General features: G+C 52.5%; 1 protein-coding gene across 1 annotated transcript in view; it reads right to left on the minus strand.

Annotated features, from left to right (window-relative positions):
* ALPK2 (alpha kinase 2) overlaps window positions 1-18,013 on the minus strand; it is a 99,327-nt gene that overhangs the window by 2,308 nt on the left and 79,006 nt on the right. The window contains exons 9-12 of the mRNA XM_037035028.1: window positions 17,083-17,357; window positions 15,549-15,637; window positions 11,922-12,139; window positions 7,548-7,596 (exon numbers count right to left, since the gene is read on the minus strand). Coding sequence (XP_036890923.1) covers window positions 7,548-7,596; window positions 11,922-12,139; window positions 15,549-15,637; window positions 17,083-17,357 — 631 coding nt within the window. The remainder of the gene's footprint in view (window positions 1-7,547; window positions 7,597-11,921; window positions 12,140-15,548; window positions 15,638-17,082; window positions 17,358-18,013) is intronic.

The following is an 18,013-nucleotide window of genomic DNA, read 5'->3' on the forward strand; positions in this document are numbered from 1 at the left end:
AGGGTCAGCGGCGGCCTCCCTGACTAAGTGCACGGTCATCTGTCTCAGGCTGCCTTGAGGCTGTTAAGATGTTCGGGCAATATCTAGCTTCTGCAGAGGAAAAAAATCACTAATTCACACCATGACCACCCAGAAAATTCACCCATGGCTGCTCCAGCACTGCCTTGTGGCCGCATGTGCAATGCCAGGCGACAAGTGAGTCCTTACACGCCGGTTCCTGCCCTCTGGGGTGGAAAAGGCTGAGTTTGGACATAGCCCAGCAGGCTCTGCCCTCTTGAGTAGCCCCAGGACCCCAGGCTTTTCACTACAAATTGGGCTCCTTCTCTTCTTCCATGGTCCTGCTGTCTTTGCAGTCCTCACAGAAAGCCAGGGGAAGGCTGTGGGGACCGGAGACGGATGCTACCACCGAAGGCCGAGCAGGGGCCTGCAGATCCTGGGAGGCCCCTTCTCAGGTCCCGGTGCCCTTCGAGCCCTGGCTCAGGTGCGTTGCTGGGGAGCCCTCCTGACCCGCTCCACACCGGCTCTGCTCTCCAGCCTCCCCCCTGCATCTGCTCCTCACATCGCCCCTGCACTGGCTGGTCTCCCCCAAGACATGCCCAAGGACCTGTCCAGGGAAGGCTTTCAATAAAGGCCAAGGTAACAAATGAATGGATCCGCCAGCCCCATCCTCAGAGCTACCTCACCTTGGCCCAGGGGGTCTCCAGACCACGTTTCTAAACATCATGCAACATTGGACTTTTGTTTTGTTTTGTTTTGATATCCAGCATCTAGAGAATTAGAAGTCTTTCTCCTTTCTCAGCTTGGTCCCTGTCTCAGCCTGGCTTTTGCTTTGATCTCCCTCCCCTCAGACTCGCAGCCCTTGTCGCTGCCTGGGGAGGAAATAGGGCATCACCCTTTGCGTTTCTCCATCAAGTAGCCCAGAGATGACTTGCACCAAGCTCTAGTGTGACACCGAGCAGTGGGATGTACCAGTTCCCTGGCTTGTTTGTGGCCACTTGCCTGCCACATGAACCATCTGTCACCTGCAGGATGGGAGGAGACCACAAATGCGTAGTATCATGACAATACTCCAGCAGGACTCCCACTGTGGACACTTGCCATCTTGTTCCTGTTGTGTGGATGTAACAGGTTGAACAGTGTCCCCTCCAAAAGACATGTCCTCCCCAGAACCTCGGAATGTGGCCTTATTTGGAAATAGCGTCATTGCAGATGTAATTAAGATAAAGTCACACTGGAGGAGAGTGGATCCTTAATCTAATATTGCTGCTGGCCATGTAAGAAGAGAACAGCCACGAAGTCATGGGGAGAATGCCACAGGATGGCGGAATAAGGAATTAGAGCAATGTGTGCACCAGCCAAGGATGCCAGGGCCGGCAGCAATGCCCGGGAGAGAAGCATGGAACACATTTCTCCCTCACAACCCCCAGCAGGAGGCGGCCTGCTCACACCTTGCCGACACCTTGACGTTGGACTTCTGACTTCCAGAACCGTCAGATGATAAACTCCTGTTGTTTTAAACCCACAGCTTGTGGTAACTTGTTATGGCAGCCCTCAGAACCAAGACAATGGGACAAAGAACCTTGCACTTGAGAACTTCTCCACACATTTCCATTTTTAGCAAATCCAATCTCTGTGGGATTTTACTAACTGGACCTTTTTGTCCTTCACCTCAACCCAGCCCACTTTCCTAGCCCATCACTTTTCTGTTAATCTGCCCATCTTCACCACTGTCTCCAGGAGTAGAGCAATACATCTACTGAGCATGCCCCGATGGAATCTTTTAACATTCTTTTCTGTTGGGTGGGAGGGGCATGCAAATTACTCAGGGATCTTGTTAGAATGCTGGTTTGCACCTGCAGGTCCGGAGTGGGGGGGGGGGAGGTATGCATTGCCAACAGGCCCACGTGCAGTAGCCACGAGGCGGACTACATGCGAACGACCTCAGCCATCCCTCGCAGACTGGGAAACTTCTTTGCATTGAAACTGGAACATAGCGATGTCTTTTCTTCTTGAAATTTGTGTCAGACAACATCATAAAATCGCGCTGTAACCTCCCACAGTGGGAGGGGGAGGGGGGAGCTTGGAGGCTATTTTCCACAATCCCCGCCCTCACTCGACACAGGTTCCTTCAATAAAGGCACACCTCGCTTTACTGTGTTTCACAAGTGTTGTGTCTTTTACAGACTGGGGGCGAGACCTTCCACCCGCAAAAAGATGGTGACTGTCTGTATCATGGTGGTCCGGACCCGAACCCACAGTGTCCCCCAGGTAAGCCTGGAGTCACTACCTGTTGAACCTGTGCTAAGCGGGTTTCTTGCTTTAAAACCATTCCTTTTTCTTCCTTCTCATCTTGACAACAGATGAGCCTTTCAAACTGATACAAAAACTGCCCGCTGACCGCAGGGCCCCTCCTTTCTCAGCTGATCGCAGCTCCCTGGGCAATTCCTAGTTTCCAAACACACCTGGAGAGATGGGGGGGTGGGGGGGTGGCGGTGGGCTGGGTGCAGAGCAAGGCTGCAGAAACTCCCAGCTCTGGTATTGAAAAAATCGAAGGTTGTGTCCGCCTTCATAAAGGCCCCGCTTAAAGAAAACGAGGTGAGATAAGAAAACCCTACAGAGAGTTCCTACCTTCTCTATAGAAAAAGCCAGATGCTGGGTGTCACCCAAGTTTTCACTCCGTACCCTTTCAAAAGAAAATGTTAATGTGTGGGGAATGGCTAGAGGGGCACGGGACTGAAGTAAAACCCCCGTCTGGTGTGTGCGTGCATGGGAGATGAAACTAGGGCTTGACCGAACGCAGGAGTTTATTTGAATCTTTCTGCTTTCCCGGGGCTTGCAGGACTAGAACTGGCCCCGTTGATGCCGGCAGGGCCTGCCTTCTCCAGGCCGTTGTCCTCACCACGAGTCTGCCTTGCTACTTGGGCCCTTATCACCTCACGTGGGCCCCTCTGTGGGGAAAGGGCCATTCTCGATTCTGTCCCGGCCTCTCCTGAATTTGGTTTCCATGCGCCTTACAGCTCCGCACTTCTTCCGAAGGCAGGAAGGCATGATGCTGGCCGGTGGCCACACTGAACGGCGTCCTTCGGGCAATTCACACCCACCCTATCCTGGTCCAGTGCTTACGAAGAAACCTGCTCAGGGTACATCTCTTTTGCTTCAATCTGCAACATAAAACAGGCTTGGGGGTGGGCAGAGCAGACAATAGAGGGCAAAACTATTGGCTCTGATGCCCTCTGGTGGTTACATTGCAATCTCACCATCTCCCCAGAAACTCAGCTCCTGGCTGGGGAGGGGTGTGGGGTTGCCGACCCGCTGGGATTTGCTGGTCTGCAGGCACCGGTTTGCACCCGTTTGGGGTTTCGTTAGGTTAAATTTTCAAACCCCCAGTTACAGAATTGGGCATTTTTCCTTCTCCCCTTCAGAGAGCTCTATATCGCTGTGCAATTTCAAATCAGAAATATGTTCCACAGGTAGTGTCTTGTTGGGTCTGCCTAGAAAACGGATCGTTACCTGTTGAAACAATCCTATTTGCCAAACTTTGCAACTTGCCGTTTTCGTACTCAACCCTGCGGAAAGAGTGGGTACTGAGGCCCAGGGGATTGTCTCCCAGGAGAAAGAGGACACATTCTTAAGATCATACTCCCGGGTGAAGCTGCATTAAAACGAATAAATCATGACAGTTTCCTATTTTATCTTAAGAGATTATAAGAAACTTCTCGCCCTCAAAACAGTGCCACGCCCTCTGACTTCACTAAACAAGAGCACAAGTCGGGTGGCATTTGTGGGGGTGTCTGCAGCCGAGGCCCAGATTGAGACACACGGAATATTTCCTTTAAATGACCCAATGCCCCTTTGCCTACAGAAGATCCTGCCACCGCTGGACAAGAAGGGGTGGGCCCCGAATCTGGGAGGATGTTTCCTTCCTGTTTCAACCAATTCAGAACATGGTTTATTTTTGTTGCTATTATTAGTTACTATCAAGGAAAGTCCGATTTGCCTCCTCACTGCTTCTCCCACCCAAGCCTCGAGGTCTTCCCATTGCGGTTAAAAGACCGCAGGTACCACTGCCCACACGGAGCACAGCTTCCGAGGATGGTGCCCCTTCCAACGTGGGTGCGTGGAGCACAGGGAGGGTGTTTGCTGGGAATAAAGAGCATGAGCGTCCTCGATGCTTCGATGCTTCGTCACCCACCTTCTCTCCTGCTCTCGGGAAGCCCTCTGCAGTGCTCCTCAACCTTGTCTTCCCCACTCGCCATTGCTTCCCCCCCGGACTTCTCTGGGCCTATCTGCAAGCTGCCTCTGAATAGGAGCCTTTCCCAACCCTCTCCTCATTGTCTGAGCTCCACTCTGCAGCGCTGGCTCCCACTGGAGGGTTTCTGCAGTCGAATCTGGCCTCCAAACATTGAGGAGCTGCCCTCTTCCTGGGGCGCCTCGCTTCAGGCAGCGTCTGCCTGTGAGCCGGCTTCCCCCTCCTGCACCGCCTGCTCCTCACTTGGGAAGTAAGAAGGTTGGACACGGTTGCTGGTTTTCACTCCTGAGCACAGGGGTTCCCAGGGGCCTCCGAAGGGATCTGCCAACCACCCCTTGCAGTCCAATTAGAGGTTCCCCTTTTATCAGTATTTTTATCTAGGCTAAGACACACTGGGGGGGGCGGAATTGTGACTTAAAAGGAAAAGCTTAAAGGAAAGAGAAAAGTCTAAAAGGAACCCGTAAACAGGGTGATCTGATAGCCATCTCACAGCCCTCAGGCCCTGCAGAGGGCCTTTCTCTCCCTCCTCCTGCTCCCTGACACTGCAGGGGAGCAAAGAGGTGCTAAGTGACACTTTCAGACAACATTTTGCTCCGGGCTCCTGCCAACAGTCACCCTAATGGGTCTTGGGCAGCCGTCCCAGGCCAGACACGTCACGTGAAAGCTGAGAACAAAACCAAGGCACTGGATTTCTTTTTAAATTAGGAGGAAAATGTGACCCGGGTTCCCAAAAGCTGTGAGGATGCTTTCCAAAGGTGTCTTAAATAATCACGGCCTTAAGCTTGTCTTCGTCTTCGAAACTTCTTGAGCGAGTCTCTGTTCTGTTTCAGTAGAAAGTTGTTCTAAATGATGGTCTGAAATCTGACTGTTCTGGTGAGGCAGAGGCATGGCAGGGAACGGAAACTTACTTATCAAGTACATACTGAGCTGCAGGGGCTGGATGTACATTAGCTGGGGGGACCCTCGAGACAGCTCCCGGGGGCCCCATTCTGTCCATCAGTGGCCGCAAGAACTTAGTCACCGCTGAGTCCCCGGTCGGACAAGATCCCAGCACTCGAGCTGGGTCTGGATGACACCTGGGTTCACAACATCCTGCACAGAACATGGCGTCTGTCCAGGAAAGCTTTACTCGGGAAATTCTTCTGGGGTCCAGAGACATCTCTTCAGAGATGAAGGCACTGTGTAATTTTTCTAAACAGGAGAACCTGTCCAGGACAAAGGACTAACTAACTGGAGGGGCTGCGAGGGCCACATGCCGGCAACAGTGCTGTCCTGGACGCCCAGGATGCCCAGTCGCGCTCCATCACCCTGGCCGGACCACTTCCTGTGCCGCACGAAGCAGGGGCCTCGGAGTCAGTGGCAGGACCTCAGTTTCATCCCAAGTCTCTCTCTACAAACCCTCTTTTCCCGGCTGCAACACACCCCCTCCCCACCCTGTGTGCCGTCTCCTGAGCCTGAGGCCATGACCGAATTCCCTGACTTTCAGGACACTGGTCAGCACGAGGGATGGAGAGAGTTCCAGCACAAAATTTTATTATTCGGAGCAATTTTTCAGAAGAAAAATATCCACGCTGTGTCTCAGTTCTAAAACCAAATCAGCCGACTCAGGCTCATTGACCTGAGGGTCAACAGAAAGAGCGGCCCTGGCTGGGTGGCTCGGTCGGAGCATTACCCTGTGCACTGCAGGGTCACAGACTGGTCCCCAGTGGGGCACATGTGGGAGGCAGCCGATCGATGTCTCTCTCTCCACCCCCGCAATGCTCTGTCTTTAAAATCAGTAAACATACCCTCAGGTGAGGATTAGAAAGAAAAGCGTTGGCCTTCCCCAAATTTCTATCCTTTACTCTGTCCTTCATTAAGGTCGGAAACGAGTTTACTCATTAAAGCCCTGCTGAGGCCAATGAGCTGCAATAACCAGAAAGCTCACACAGATAAGTCGCTACCACTCAGGAGCGAAAGCTGTATTAGCCACAGGATTTTATTTTCTGTATTTCTGATGGGTTGGCATCTGGGGCCTCGCTGGACCTGGAGAGGCTGCCCCTCCCCAGGGCTGGCCAATTCCTACAGAGAGTAATTGATTGGCCTCCTAGAATGCCTTTCATATGCAAACAAACCAATCCAGAGCCCTCACCCCCTCCCTGTCTGCTGGGGTTTCAAAATCAGAGCCACTGTCTCCTCAGGGCAGATATCAGACAACTAGGGACAGCCCCTACACACCAGAGCCCACTGAAAACGTTCACACTACATAGTTGTAAGCCCTCACACCCATCTCTTCCTGCAGAAACCACAGTAGGGGCCTTGCCCACATTTCCCCTGACTCCTGCCCCCTGACGGAGGCCAGCCCACCTACCCTGCTGATGCTTGGCCTGTCCCCTCCTCTTGGGAACTGTGAGTCATAACTGTCTTTTCCACAGTGAGCGGCTCCTGATCTGTTGGCCTCATGCAACCTCAACAATAACAGCACCACATTTTCGAACAGAAGCCATCCCTTCTGCACGTCATTCGCCCTCAGCTTCCTCCTCCTGACAAGCGGTCCTAGTGCCTGGCAACAGCAGCTGTGGGCAAGGCAACGGTGGCTCCAACCCAGGGCTCTGTCTTCACCAGGAACCACAGGAGCCTGCCTTCTGGGCCGCAGTCACGCAAGGCAGCGAGCAGGCACGGTGTGCTAGAGACGTGTCAGAAAACTGCAACCACGCCGATCAGTCTGGGCACGCTCCGTGCAAGCACAGGGAAACAGAACCACCAGCGACAAGCTGCCGGGTAACTAAGCACAGCCCTACCAGAGCCATTTGCTCCAGTAACTACCATGGAAGTCTGGGAGCTGCCTAAAGGACTTGGGGGAAAAAAACTGGGGGTAAATACATAAAAATATGCAAACTGAATTTACTGCATTCAACTGACATATATATTTTATTTAAATATATAGATTTTTTTATTGATGCTTCTAATAGTGAAGATGTTAAATGTTGAAAAATGGAACATTCGTAGTTAAAAGAAATCCCAGCCACGCTGGCATTTCCCCCCGTGGCGTTCCTGTGAGTAATTAATCTCGAAATGCCTTTGCAGAGTTCTAGTTGTTTCAGAGCTGGGACCCAGATGTGTTTCCCTGGGAGGACAAAGTCCACAAATGTTCTATGTAGGTGAGAGAAGTGAACTGAATTCGCCCCAAGAACATTTGTCACCCACCGTCAGGGCAGGAAATCTGCTTTGCCCACATTGGTAGAACAGCATCCGCCCGGAAGGTGTTTGGGAGCCCAGAGGTGAGGGATAAGATGCAGTTGATTTTTTTTCCACTCACCCTTTAGCCAGCGTTGCTATGCCCACGTCGGTCAGCTTCATTCCCACACCTACAGGAAGGGAGAGTGGAGAGGGAAGCCGTGTCAGACGGGCCGCCCGGGGAGGATGGGGTGGGGCTGGGGGCTGTGGCAGCCCCTCCCTGCGTCAATACACTCTCCCCAACTGCACCAGCAGAGGCGCCTTTCAGACCTGCGTCCACCTCACGGACCGGACCAGGGCAGGGCAGACCCAGCAGTTCCGGGGAGGCCTGCCTCTCTAGAGTGGCGGCTATGGCACCTGTTCCAAGCTGCTGGACCTCTGCTTCAGTCTCACCATAGCAACCTCCAGACGGGCCTTTGATGGCAAGGCACGGGACCCATGGCTCAACCCCACCAGTCTCTCCGGACTAACCAGATACCAGGCCTGAGTCCTGCCTCCTTTCTTGCCCTGACACTTGTTCTATCTGAGCCAGGCAGGAATGGCTGCACCTTCCCACCTCGGCCAGCAGGTGACCGGCTCACTGAGGGGCCTGGCAGCCCCGAAACCAGTCTGGGCTGGGGACAGAGGAACCACCATCCCTCCAAAGCCAACCCTGAGGTTTGACCTGATGGCAAACTCGAAGAGCACTGTTTTCTGAGGCTCAGGAAAGGAGTCCTAGAAAGTTAAGGCTCTGATTCAGAGCCTGGACCATGGCAGAAATACCGGCCAGGCTGCTGGTGGGCCGGCTCGGCAGCCCTGCCCTCCTGCTGTGCACCTATGAGCTGAACTAGTCAGGCACCGCCCTTGGGGTGACCAGGTGAGCGTTTTAAAAGCCTGTTTCACAGTGGCCAAGAATCCCTCTCATTCTCTTAAACCCACCAATACCTAGAACATTTGTAGAAATGCGTCACATAGCTTTTATCACAGGACTGTGCTTTAAAAAAAAAAACAAACACCAAATTGCAAAAGCCCTCTTTGGACATCTCATTTTGTGGAAAGCTATAGCAGAAAAATCACAGCTCTAAGCTGCACAGAAGCCCAATGTTAAAAGTCATTTGGCAAAAGTCCTTGAACTTGAGAATTGCTTTTTCTTGCTTCTCACAGTTCCCAGCTGTCACTTACAGTTTAGAAAAATAGAATATGATTCTTAAAAGGAAATGTCTCTCTCTTGGTTTAATCATTTGCCAGCAATTCAACCAAGGTTATTAAAGTTCTCTACAGGACAATAATTTAAATTCTAGTGTGTGACTATTAAACTGTGTCGGGGATAATAGTTCCCTACGGGTTGGCTCTGCAGGAAAGAAAGAAGTAGGCAGCAATACGAGTTCATCCTCCAGAATGTGGGTTCTTGGGTCTCTTGGGGGACAGCTTCTTAGGAACCCTAGGGGTGTCCCAGTGTGCAGATCGTAGGGCCCGGCTTGCACCCCTCCAACCTGCAGGACCCGCCACAATCCTACGAACAAGCACATGCAACCAGGGAGGGAGTAACTTTTAATAGTCTGAGAAGGGAATGGTTGAGTTTGGGTTTGTGTGTTTCTTTAATGCTCATTCCAGTCTCTCAGTCCGTTTATAAAATACGGATGCTGTTGAGAGAGCGGTTGTGCTATCCGGTGCCCCAGTGACGATGGTACTGAAAAGACGTCTCCCTGCAGCAGCTGCAGAGGGTAAATAAACACCACCACAAAACACCCCATTAAACCACACACCTCATTTACGGAGAGAGGTAATATTCCACCCGGGTTGTTTACTGGTGCCTGGACATAAAACTAGCTGTGTGTGAAGCTCCAGGGTGTTGCTTTTCGGTAGGAGAACTCTATTTACTGCAGAATGAACTCTGAAGGAGAAAAGGTGGGGAGCGTCTGACTGCACAGCAGAGTCTACTTAGAATAGATAGGAGTCCGCTGAAACCGCCTTAGTGAGAGCCTGGCTGCAACGTCCCTTAAAGCCCGTGGGGCGGCTGCCTGCCGCTTGCAGGGCAGCCCGATCTGTAAGGCTGCAGTGTCGTACTTCCCAGCTGGCTTTAGGGGGGTCCCCCATGGGAGCCTTCGACTTCAGGAGACACTTGGAAATCTCTTGCCAATTTGTGAATTTGTGATTTCGTGCAAAGAGCTTGGGGTTTGGAGTCAAATCGTGAGCTCGAGCCTTCGAACCTCTGTTTGTCCGCTGAGTGACCGCAGGCAGTTAAATCACTGCCTCTAGGCCTCTACTTTGTCATCTGTAAAATGGGGGTCCTAACATCCTCCTGGCAGGGTTATTTTGAAGATTAAACAAAAATAATAGGAGAAAATGCGTGCATATCAAAACTTGTGAAATCCAAGGCGGGTCTGGTTAATCAGATAGTGTCAATGTGAGTCTCTGGGCTTTGTCTTGGTTTTTTAAGATTTTGTTTATTTATTTTTAGAGAAGAAGAAGGGAGGGAGAAAGAGGAGAGAAACATGGACATGTGAGAGAAACATCCATCCATAGTCTCTCGCATGCCCCCAAACGGGGACCTGGCCCACAACCAAGGCATGTGCCCTGACCAAGGATCGAACCAAAACATTTTGGTTCCCAGGCTGAGGCACAGCCCACGGAGCCACAGCAGCCAGGGCAACCCCCACATTTTGATATGCACGGTGGTTCTGTGAGATGTTGGCACTGGGCAAAGCTAGAGGAAGGGTGTACGGGGACATCTGTACATTTTTGCAACTTCCGGTGTCTATTTCAAAATAAACATTTTTCAAAACAGGGAACATCTGTCTCACCAAATGTGTCGCTGCCTCCTCCAGTCTTCACCACAACCCCCGCGTTGTGCTGAGGTGCCCAGAGGAGTCTGTAATCTGCCTGAGGCTGACCGCCAGCAAGTGCAGGGGCCGCTGCTGGAGCCCAGAGGCGCCCGGCTTTTCCCCGCCTGGCCATTGCTAGATCTGAGCATCCCTGTCTGGGGCAGTGCCTGACATTTAGCAGTTCGGATTTTAGCTGCGGTTCAGATTTTTCTGGACTGTTTGGAAAGGAAAGGGGATAGGAAGTCCTGTGGCAGAGTCCCTGGTGCCCCACCCACCGTCCTCGCACGAATCATTTCTGTGCACACTCGCCCCACCTCCGGCTGCCACCACCAGCATTTCTTTGAGAACTTTCTCGGCTCACAGGAGGCCGCTCTGCTCAGCTTGGCTTGCGCCCGTACAGGTGGAGTCTTCCGCTGGTAACTAAGGATTGAGGGGGGGTTCACCCCTGGGTGCGGTGATTTGAGATGTGGGTGCTGCAGAGGCCCCCAGACTTCCCCCAGGAGGCGTGAGCTTCAGACGCCCTCAGTGGCAGCTGGCTGCACTGGAAGGTGCCCTGCCAGCTGCCTTCCCTCCCCGTGCCACACTGCCCCACGCTCCTCCCAGTGTTCACTGGGATCCCCTGCCCCCCAAATATTTGTCCTTGAACGTGTGTGCACAGTAAAGGAAGAATCTGGACCAAATAAGGTTTTAATCCTCATCCAGCTCCTAGGGCTCATTTCTAAACCCTTGGAATGTCCTGCCTGATAAGAGTAGCTTTGTCTGCCAGGGACCTTGGGCCAGGTGGTGTCGGCTTGACCTCTGGAGAGGCTAGAGACTGAGGTCAATTTCACGGGCAGCCAGTCGTGCCTACGTGATGGACCCCACTAAAAACTCTGAACACCAAGGCTCGTGTGAGCTTCCCTGCCTGGCAGCTGTCTGTGCGTGTTGCTACACGTCATGGGTGGAAAAGTAAGCCTCGTCCCCACAGCACCGCCTGGAGGGGACACCTGAGACCTCCTGCCTGGTCTCTCCCGGACTCTGCCCTACACACCTCTGCTCTTCACCAATGTGAGTCTGTGTCCCCTGGCTGCGATAAAGCATGACCACGAGTACAACAGCTTTTCTGAGTTCCGTGAGTCCTTCCAGCAAATGAGTGAACCTGACAAGGGTCCTGGGGACCCCCAGACTGTGACTTGTCTCAGACTGCTTCTGTGGGGAACCCAGTTATACCACCCCCACTACAGACAACAAATGTAGTCACTGTTCTCATAAAAATGTGTATATAAACTAAGTACATGCTGCAAATTCACCAAGGGGGCCCGAAATCTGAAGTAACTGTGAGAGACCCTTTCACCTACTAAGAATGAATGATCACATCTTAATTTAACTTTTGGCACATCCGGATTCTCATCTGTACTTCCGACCCTGCGCCAGTTGAGGGTACCACAAGGAAGTCAATCTTTGGTTGCCTGTCGTGATTGGCATGAATTATTAACATGTACTTCATGACTCCATTTAGCCGGTCATTTCCAGCTCCTTTGCCGCACCTGGTTTCTGATGAGACATTAGTGGCACCCTCTGCTGGTGAAGGTGCGTAGCGGCAGCCAGCACACCTCCCTCCCACCCTTCCACCCCCACCCATGCAGCCACCTCAGGGGGGCTGCTCTCCTCACCCTGCATGTCGGTGACCAGGAGGCAGCCCCCCGTTTTCTGGTACACCCAGTGCTGGAAGGTGCAGCACTTCTGACCAGCCTCTGAGTCTCTTCTCAAGAAGTTGATTTCCTTCCCGTCCCTGATGGAATACTTCACGAACTCTCCCAACAGCTCCTCTTCCACCGTGGCATACGGGATGTTGTTCTCAGGCCGATGGATGAGAAAAATAGGAATGATCCTGGAAGGGAAGAGAACATGGGCACCTGTCACGGTCTCCAAAGGGAATAAAGGTTTGGGGGGGTGGGGGTTCTACCCTCACGTGGAGTAGCAGGGAGCTGCAGAATAAACCCCCAGGTTCCATTCGATATAGACTAAAAATCCCCCCAATGATTACTCAATGACTAAAAGGATGTGTTTCTGGTTTTTATTTGTCCCTAGAGTTGGTCAGAAACTCCTCCGGAATTGCTCATGTGGAAATGGATGTCTCTCTATAGTCACATCTCAATGACCCCTTGATTGTGTGACTGCAATTCGTCCATCCATCCATCCTACGCCCAGCCTTCCAGCCTTCCTTCCGCCCTTTCTTCCTTCCATTCAGTCCACAAACCAACAAACATTCATTCAGTGGCTTCCAGATGTCACACACTCTTCCAGACTCTACCCTGGAAAATAGCGACAAAGGAAACAGGCACTGCTCTTCTGGATCCTACATTTATATGAAGGAGACAGGCAGTAAACAAGTCAATGTATATCGCTACGTGCAGTGAGAAAAAGCCATGGAGGGAAGCTGGGAGGCCCGGGGGTGGGGGAGGAGCCACTATTTCACTCAGGGAGGACAGAGAAGGCCTTGCGAATAAAGGACATTTGAGGGGAGACCTGCAGGAAGTGGGGGTGGAGGGGCACATCTATGGGAGGGGCGTCTCAGGTAGGAGGAACCACACATGAAGAGGCTCGGGGTGTTCAAACACAGTGAGGGGCCCAAGTGGCTGAAGGGCAGTGAGCCAGGAGCGAGTGCGGTGGATGAGTGGGGACAGAGGGAATGGGAAGCCAGACCCCGGGGGTCTGGTTGGCCATTTGAAAAACTGCTTGTACTGAACTGGACGAGAAGCCACTGGAGGATGTTGGGCAGAGGAGTGGCCCGATCGAACCCCTGTGTTTCTGGGACCCCTCTGCCACTGTGTGTGGAGAAGCTGTGCAAGGACACGGGCAGGAGCAGGGAGACCAGAGAGGAGGCTGTGCAGCCGTGATGGCAGCTGGAAGCTGAGCATGCCCAGACCTTAAATGCGTCCTCCGGCACTAATCCGCCCACGGTCGCCCTGTCCTGGAGGATTCTTTCCTGCCTGCTGCTCCTGCCTCTAACCGCCCCCACCTCCTCCCCCAATCTCACTCTCAGCTGATGGCTTTGCTTCCTGTTCCGTTGTGAGAACTCAGTAAGAACAGAAGAACCAAAGCTGCCACCCCACCGATTCCCATCTCCTGAGGTCTGCACTTACATCCTCTGCCTTTCCCCGCCTCCTAGGCAGGAACCCTCTTCGCTCCCGCCTGAACCATCTCTCCCACTGGTGCCCAGACCCCAACCCCCTCTCATTCTCAGAGACGTTGCTCCAGCAAATTCCCTCTGCGACATCATTCTCAACAGCATAGCAACACGCTCCAGTATCTCCATGGAGCACCTGGGCCCTGAGCTCACAAGAAAACTCGTTTCAGTTGTACACACGCTGTCTCCAGTCCCTCCCTCCCACTCTCTCTCAAACCCACTGGGAGAGGCTTTCCCACTAAAGAGGCCTTGGTCAGTGGCACCACCACCAGTCTCTGAGTCTGATCGGTGGCCTCTTACTCACCCTCATCTTACTTGCCCTCAGTGGCACTTGACTCTGTTGCTCTCACTTCTTTTGCTCTGTTGCTCTCACCCTCATCTTACTTGCCCTCAGTGGCACTTCTCTGTTGCTCTCAAGGCTTCCAGAAACTCACCTCCTCTTGGTTTACCTCCTGCTTCCCAGCTACTTCTTCTCCGGAGCCTCGAGACTCCAGCCTGCCCACATCGCTCTTCTCCCTCACCCACCACTGCCTGCAGGGGGAGCTATGTGCACCGCGGGGTGGACGAACCATTTGCTATGAGCCACGTCCAGCCCAATGTCTGTTTACACTCAGCCCACAGGCTAAGAATGAGTTTTACAGATGAACATTTGCGATCGATTTGGAAACACTAACTCTGAGCCCCAACTAGGCAAAATGTTACTTTAAAAAGGAAGAATTTCACTCTTCTCATAGTAAACCTATATGTCAAAAATTATATTCAATAATAATAGTTATTTTTAAAAATACACCAATAAGGATCTGTTACATAAGCATCTACGCAATAGCCTTGCTTTTTGCATCTTGAGTACAGACCCCAAACAGGCACACTCTGGCCCTTTACAGAAAGGTTTGCCAATCCCTGGTTGAGAGTGTTGTCTTCTGTTGATCACTGTCATCTTACTCTTGACGTCCTCTCCCTGCCTCAAAAGCCACAAGCATGTTCTAGTCTCCCCATCCGTCACAACCACCGCCGCCACCTTCCTTTGTAGGGACTTTGCCCGCCGTTACTCTCACCAGCCACACGCTCACAGATCCTCCCAGGGTCGGGAAGGAAAGGGGTCTCAGCTATGGAGGTGTCCTAATCCAGCTTCAGCCCAGCGGTGTATGTACTGGGGTGCCAACATTTGCTTGGGTGAATCAACAGTCCGTGAGTGGATACGAGTAATCAGTTTAACTTATCTCGGTAGGATTCCAGGAAGTGGGTATCAAGTGTCCATAATCCCAATCACCCAATTTACGCTTTCTGGACATGGCACCACATTTTATTTTCACCATAGGACTAATCATTTTGTAATATTCTTGTGTTCTCTTATATATGCTTTTTTAAAGATTTTATTTATTTATTTTTAGAGAGAGGGGAAGGGAGGGAGAAAGAGAGAGAAACATCAATGTCTGGTTGCCTCTTGAGCACCCCCTACTGGGGACCTGGCCCACAACCCAGGCATGTGCCCTGACTGGGAATCAAACAAGTGACCCTTTGATTCCCAGGTCGGCACTCGATCCACTGAGCTATACCAGCCAGGGCTCTATGCTCATTGTTCAGACAATGTGATATTTGTGAGAGTACATATCCTTTCTTTTCTATTTAACGTGATAGGTACACTTGTTGAATCCATCCATCCGTCCATCCACATACACATTTATTTAGAGGATATTTAACAAGTATCTTTCCGTAAGCCTCTGGCGATCCAATGAGGAACAGGACAGCAGCCATGGGTATTCTCACAGCTTACAGAGAGACCAGTCAAAATGCTTGTCCTCGCCCTGGCTGGTGTAGCTCAGTGGATTGAGCGTGGGCCTGCGAACCACACGATCGCGGTTCGATTCCCAGTCAGGGCACATGCCTGGGTTGCAGGCCAGTTCCCAGCAGGGGACTCATGAGAAGCAACCATACATTGATATTTCTCTCCTTCTCTCCTTCCCTTCCCCTCTAAAAATAAATAAATAAAATATTTTTTAAAAAAATGCTTGTCCTCCTGGTCCTTCTCACCCTGTCGTCCCTCCAGCCCATGCCCCCAGGTGCCCAACAAGTCGGAGGTGGAGATACAGGAGACGGGACACACACTTACTCTGGCACTTCCCCGAAGCCTTCCAGAGGCTGTGCTTCGGCAGCATAGATCTTGGCATAGTGTCTGGCCGTGTTTTGGACGTAGCATTCCTGTATCACCCAAACACATGGGGGATCCCGGTGATTAGCGGACATTCAGAGAGTCGTTTGGTAAAGCTAATCAGACTCCCTAACATAGGCCGAGCCGATGGGTCCCCAACCCCTCCCCTGGCTGGGGGCACAGAAGTCACAATGATTGCAACCCAGAGCTGGCCACTTGCAGAGCAGCTCTGAGACCTGCAGGAATGACCCAGGTGAAGGTCAAGTGGTCTCTGGGGCCAGGTGCCCCTGAATTACAAACTCTATAGAACTGCATGGCTGAAGTTCTTCCCAGAACTAGAGGGGAGCTGGCCCCTCAGCAGGACGTCAGATCAAGCTTGCGGCTCGCTGAGTTCCCATGAGCTGCCCCACTGAGGTTCTTCTTCAAAGGTGTAATCTGAGTTGTAAATAGGGAACGCCTCCACAAGCTTGTTGGCGTAGGAAAAGCAAACTGGAGTCTGCTTTCCACTCTGTAAGGCATTTCCGAGTGGGGGTCCGGAAGTGGGGGCACATCCATGACGGGGCCAGATGATAGTGAAGGTGAGAGGAATACTGGGTGAAAGGACGGAGAGAGAAGGGTGGGTCAAAGGGGAATGAAAAACGATCGGCAAGATCCTGTCCCTGCAGTAGAGGGGCTGCCTTCATGTGCACTGAGTCCCACGTGACACGGTGGGAGACTCATGGGTGGTGAATGCCTGACGGCACCCAAGCTGGTTGCCTAAGTCCAACCTGCTCATTCTGTGGGCAGAAATTGCAAGAGGGCACCCGGATGGTAGAAGAGGCAGACCGGCACTCCTGAAAACCTGGCCACTTCTTGGGTCAGGGAGGAACCAAGGTGGGAGGGGGAGACAGGGAGAGAAGCTAGCGCCCCCCTGCCCTCTCGCTGCCAGAGTGCTGCGACTCTCGCACGGAGAGGTAGGAACGTAGCTGGAGACGCAGGGTGCTCTCCCTTCGTAGCTTATGGGCTGACATAGAACCAGACTCGGGAAGGCAGGCAACGGGGCAAATGCTTCTGTCCTGTCCTTCTGAATATATCCCACTCCCTCCTCCTCCATCCAAACCGAAACACTCCAGAAACTCCTCCTGCTTTGAGCTGTCTTTGGGGATCCTGGCATCCAGTGTAGCTTATGCGCCAACCCCCGCCCCGCCCCCCGCCCTGAATTTGCCCGATCATCCTGTGTCCAAGTAGATTCAAGCCCTCGGGGATCTCCTGGGACTTCCTAGGAGATGATCTCAGCCCGGGTCAGCCCGGGCCACCTCAAGACACCAGCTGCGCCCGGTCTGGTTGGCACAAGGCCAAGAAGTGCTCCTCGGAACTGAGACATGATTCTCAGCAATCAGCCTTCACCCCAAAGGAATAAAGGCACCCGTTTAGAGCCACCCCCCTCAGTGCTGAGCCTGATTATCGTGGGTCCCTCTCACTTCGCAAGTGGCGCCTTCAGCGCAGGGGGGCCCACCTGGGCAGCGAGTGTGTAGTTCCTCTGGACAAGCTCATCGTCGTTTCTGGTCCCGTAGGCCACAGCGTTGTGCACCTTGAGCACGCAGGCGTGGCCGGGCTGGAAGACGGGCATGAGGCCCCGCATGACTTTGCTGCGGAAGGCTTTGCGGTGGACGCCTTCCCCAAAGTGCAGCTCCTCCGTGGCGATCTGGCCTCGCAGGCGGTCCCCAAAGTACCGGTCACGGAGGAAGTCTTCTTTGAAGATAAGTTGGCTGAACTCAATCTCTTCACAACCTATAACATGGCTTGAATTTAGTTCTACTCAACACCCTCCTCAATGGCCCACCTCCCCCATCTTGTCTTTGAGCTGCGGCTCTGTTGGGAGTCAGGTGTACTTTCCCCTTTTAGGTTCTACAGGTCAACCTTGGACTCAGCAGGTGGCCCAGGGGCAGCAGGAGCGTCCCTCTGGAGCAGCTGCTAAGCTGTCCCTACACCAGGTGCGCACCGGTGACAAAGGCGAGCCTGTACACCCACCTGTCATTTCCATTAAGATGCAAATAAATGGGGTTGTTCTCCTAGACACCTGGCTCTCTTTGGGCATCTGCTCAGCTAGTCAAAGTGAAAACTAAACTGAAGAAACAAAACATGCCGTGTAAGTGTCAGAGGCTTAAGAAAAATCCCCTGCAGATGGCCGAATGCTAGTCTGGGGCTTGAAGGAAACAGTGTCACCCCAACCGCCCTCCATATGTTCCCAGCAACATCCACTGCAGTCTGATCTCTGTCGCAAATGATGTACTTCTGGGTATCTGTAGCCTCGAGAACTTATCATATAATAGGCCTTATGGTCAGGCTGAAATGGTTCATGAGTTCCCATTTATTTCTCAGTCATTCCTAGGCTCTCTCTTCCTTGGTTAGAAGAGTCCATGGGAATATTGCTTGCGCCATTGACT

Source organism: Sturnira hondurensis, unplaced genomic scaffold (assembly GCF_014824575.4).
Source record: "Sturnira hondurensis isolate 20B ecotype Veracruz unplaced genomic scaffold, ASM1482457v3 Scaffold0001872, whole genome shotgun sequence".
Classification (NCBI taxonomy): domain Eukaryota; kingdom Metazoa; phylum Chordata; class Mammalia; order Chiroptera; family Phyllostomidae; genus Sturnira; species Sturnira hondurensis.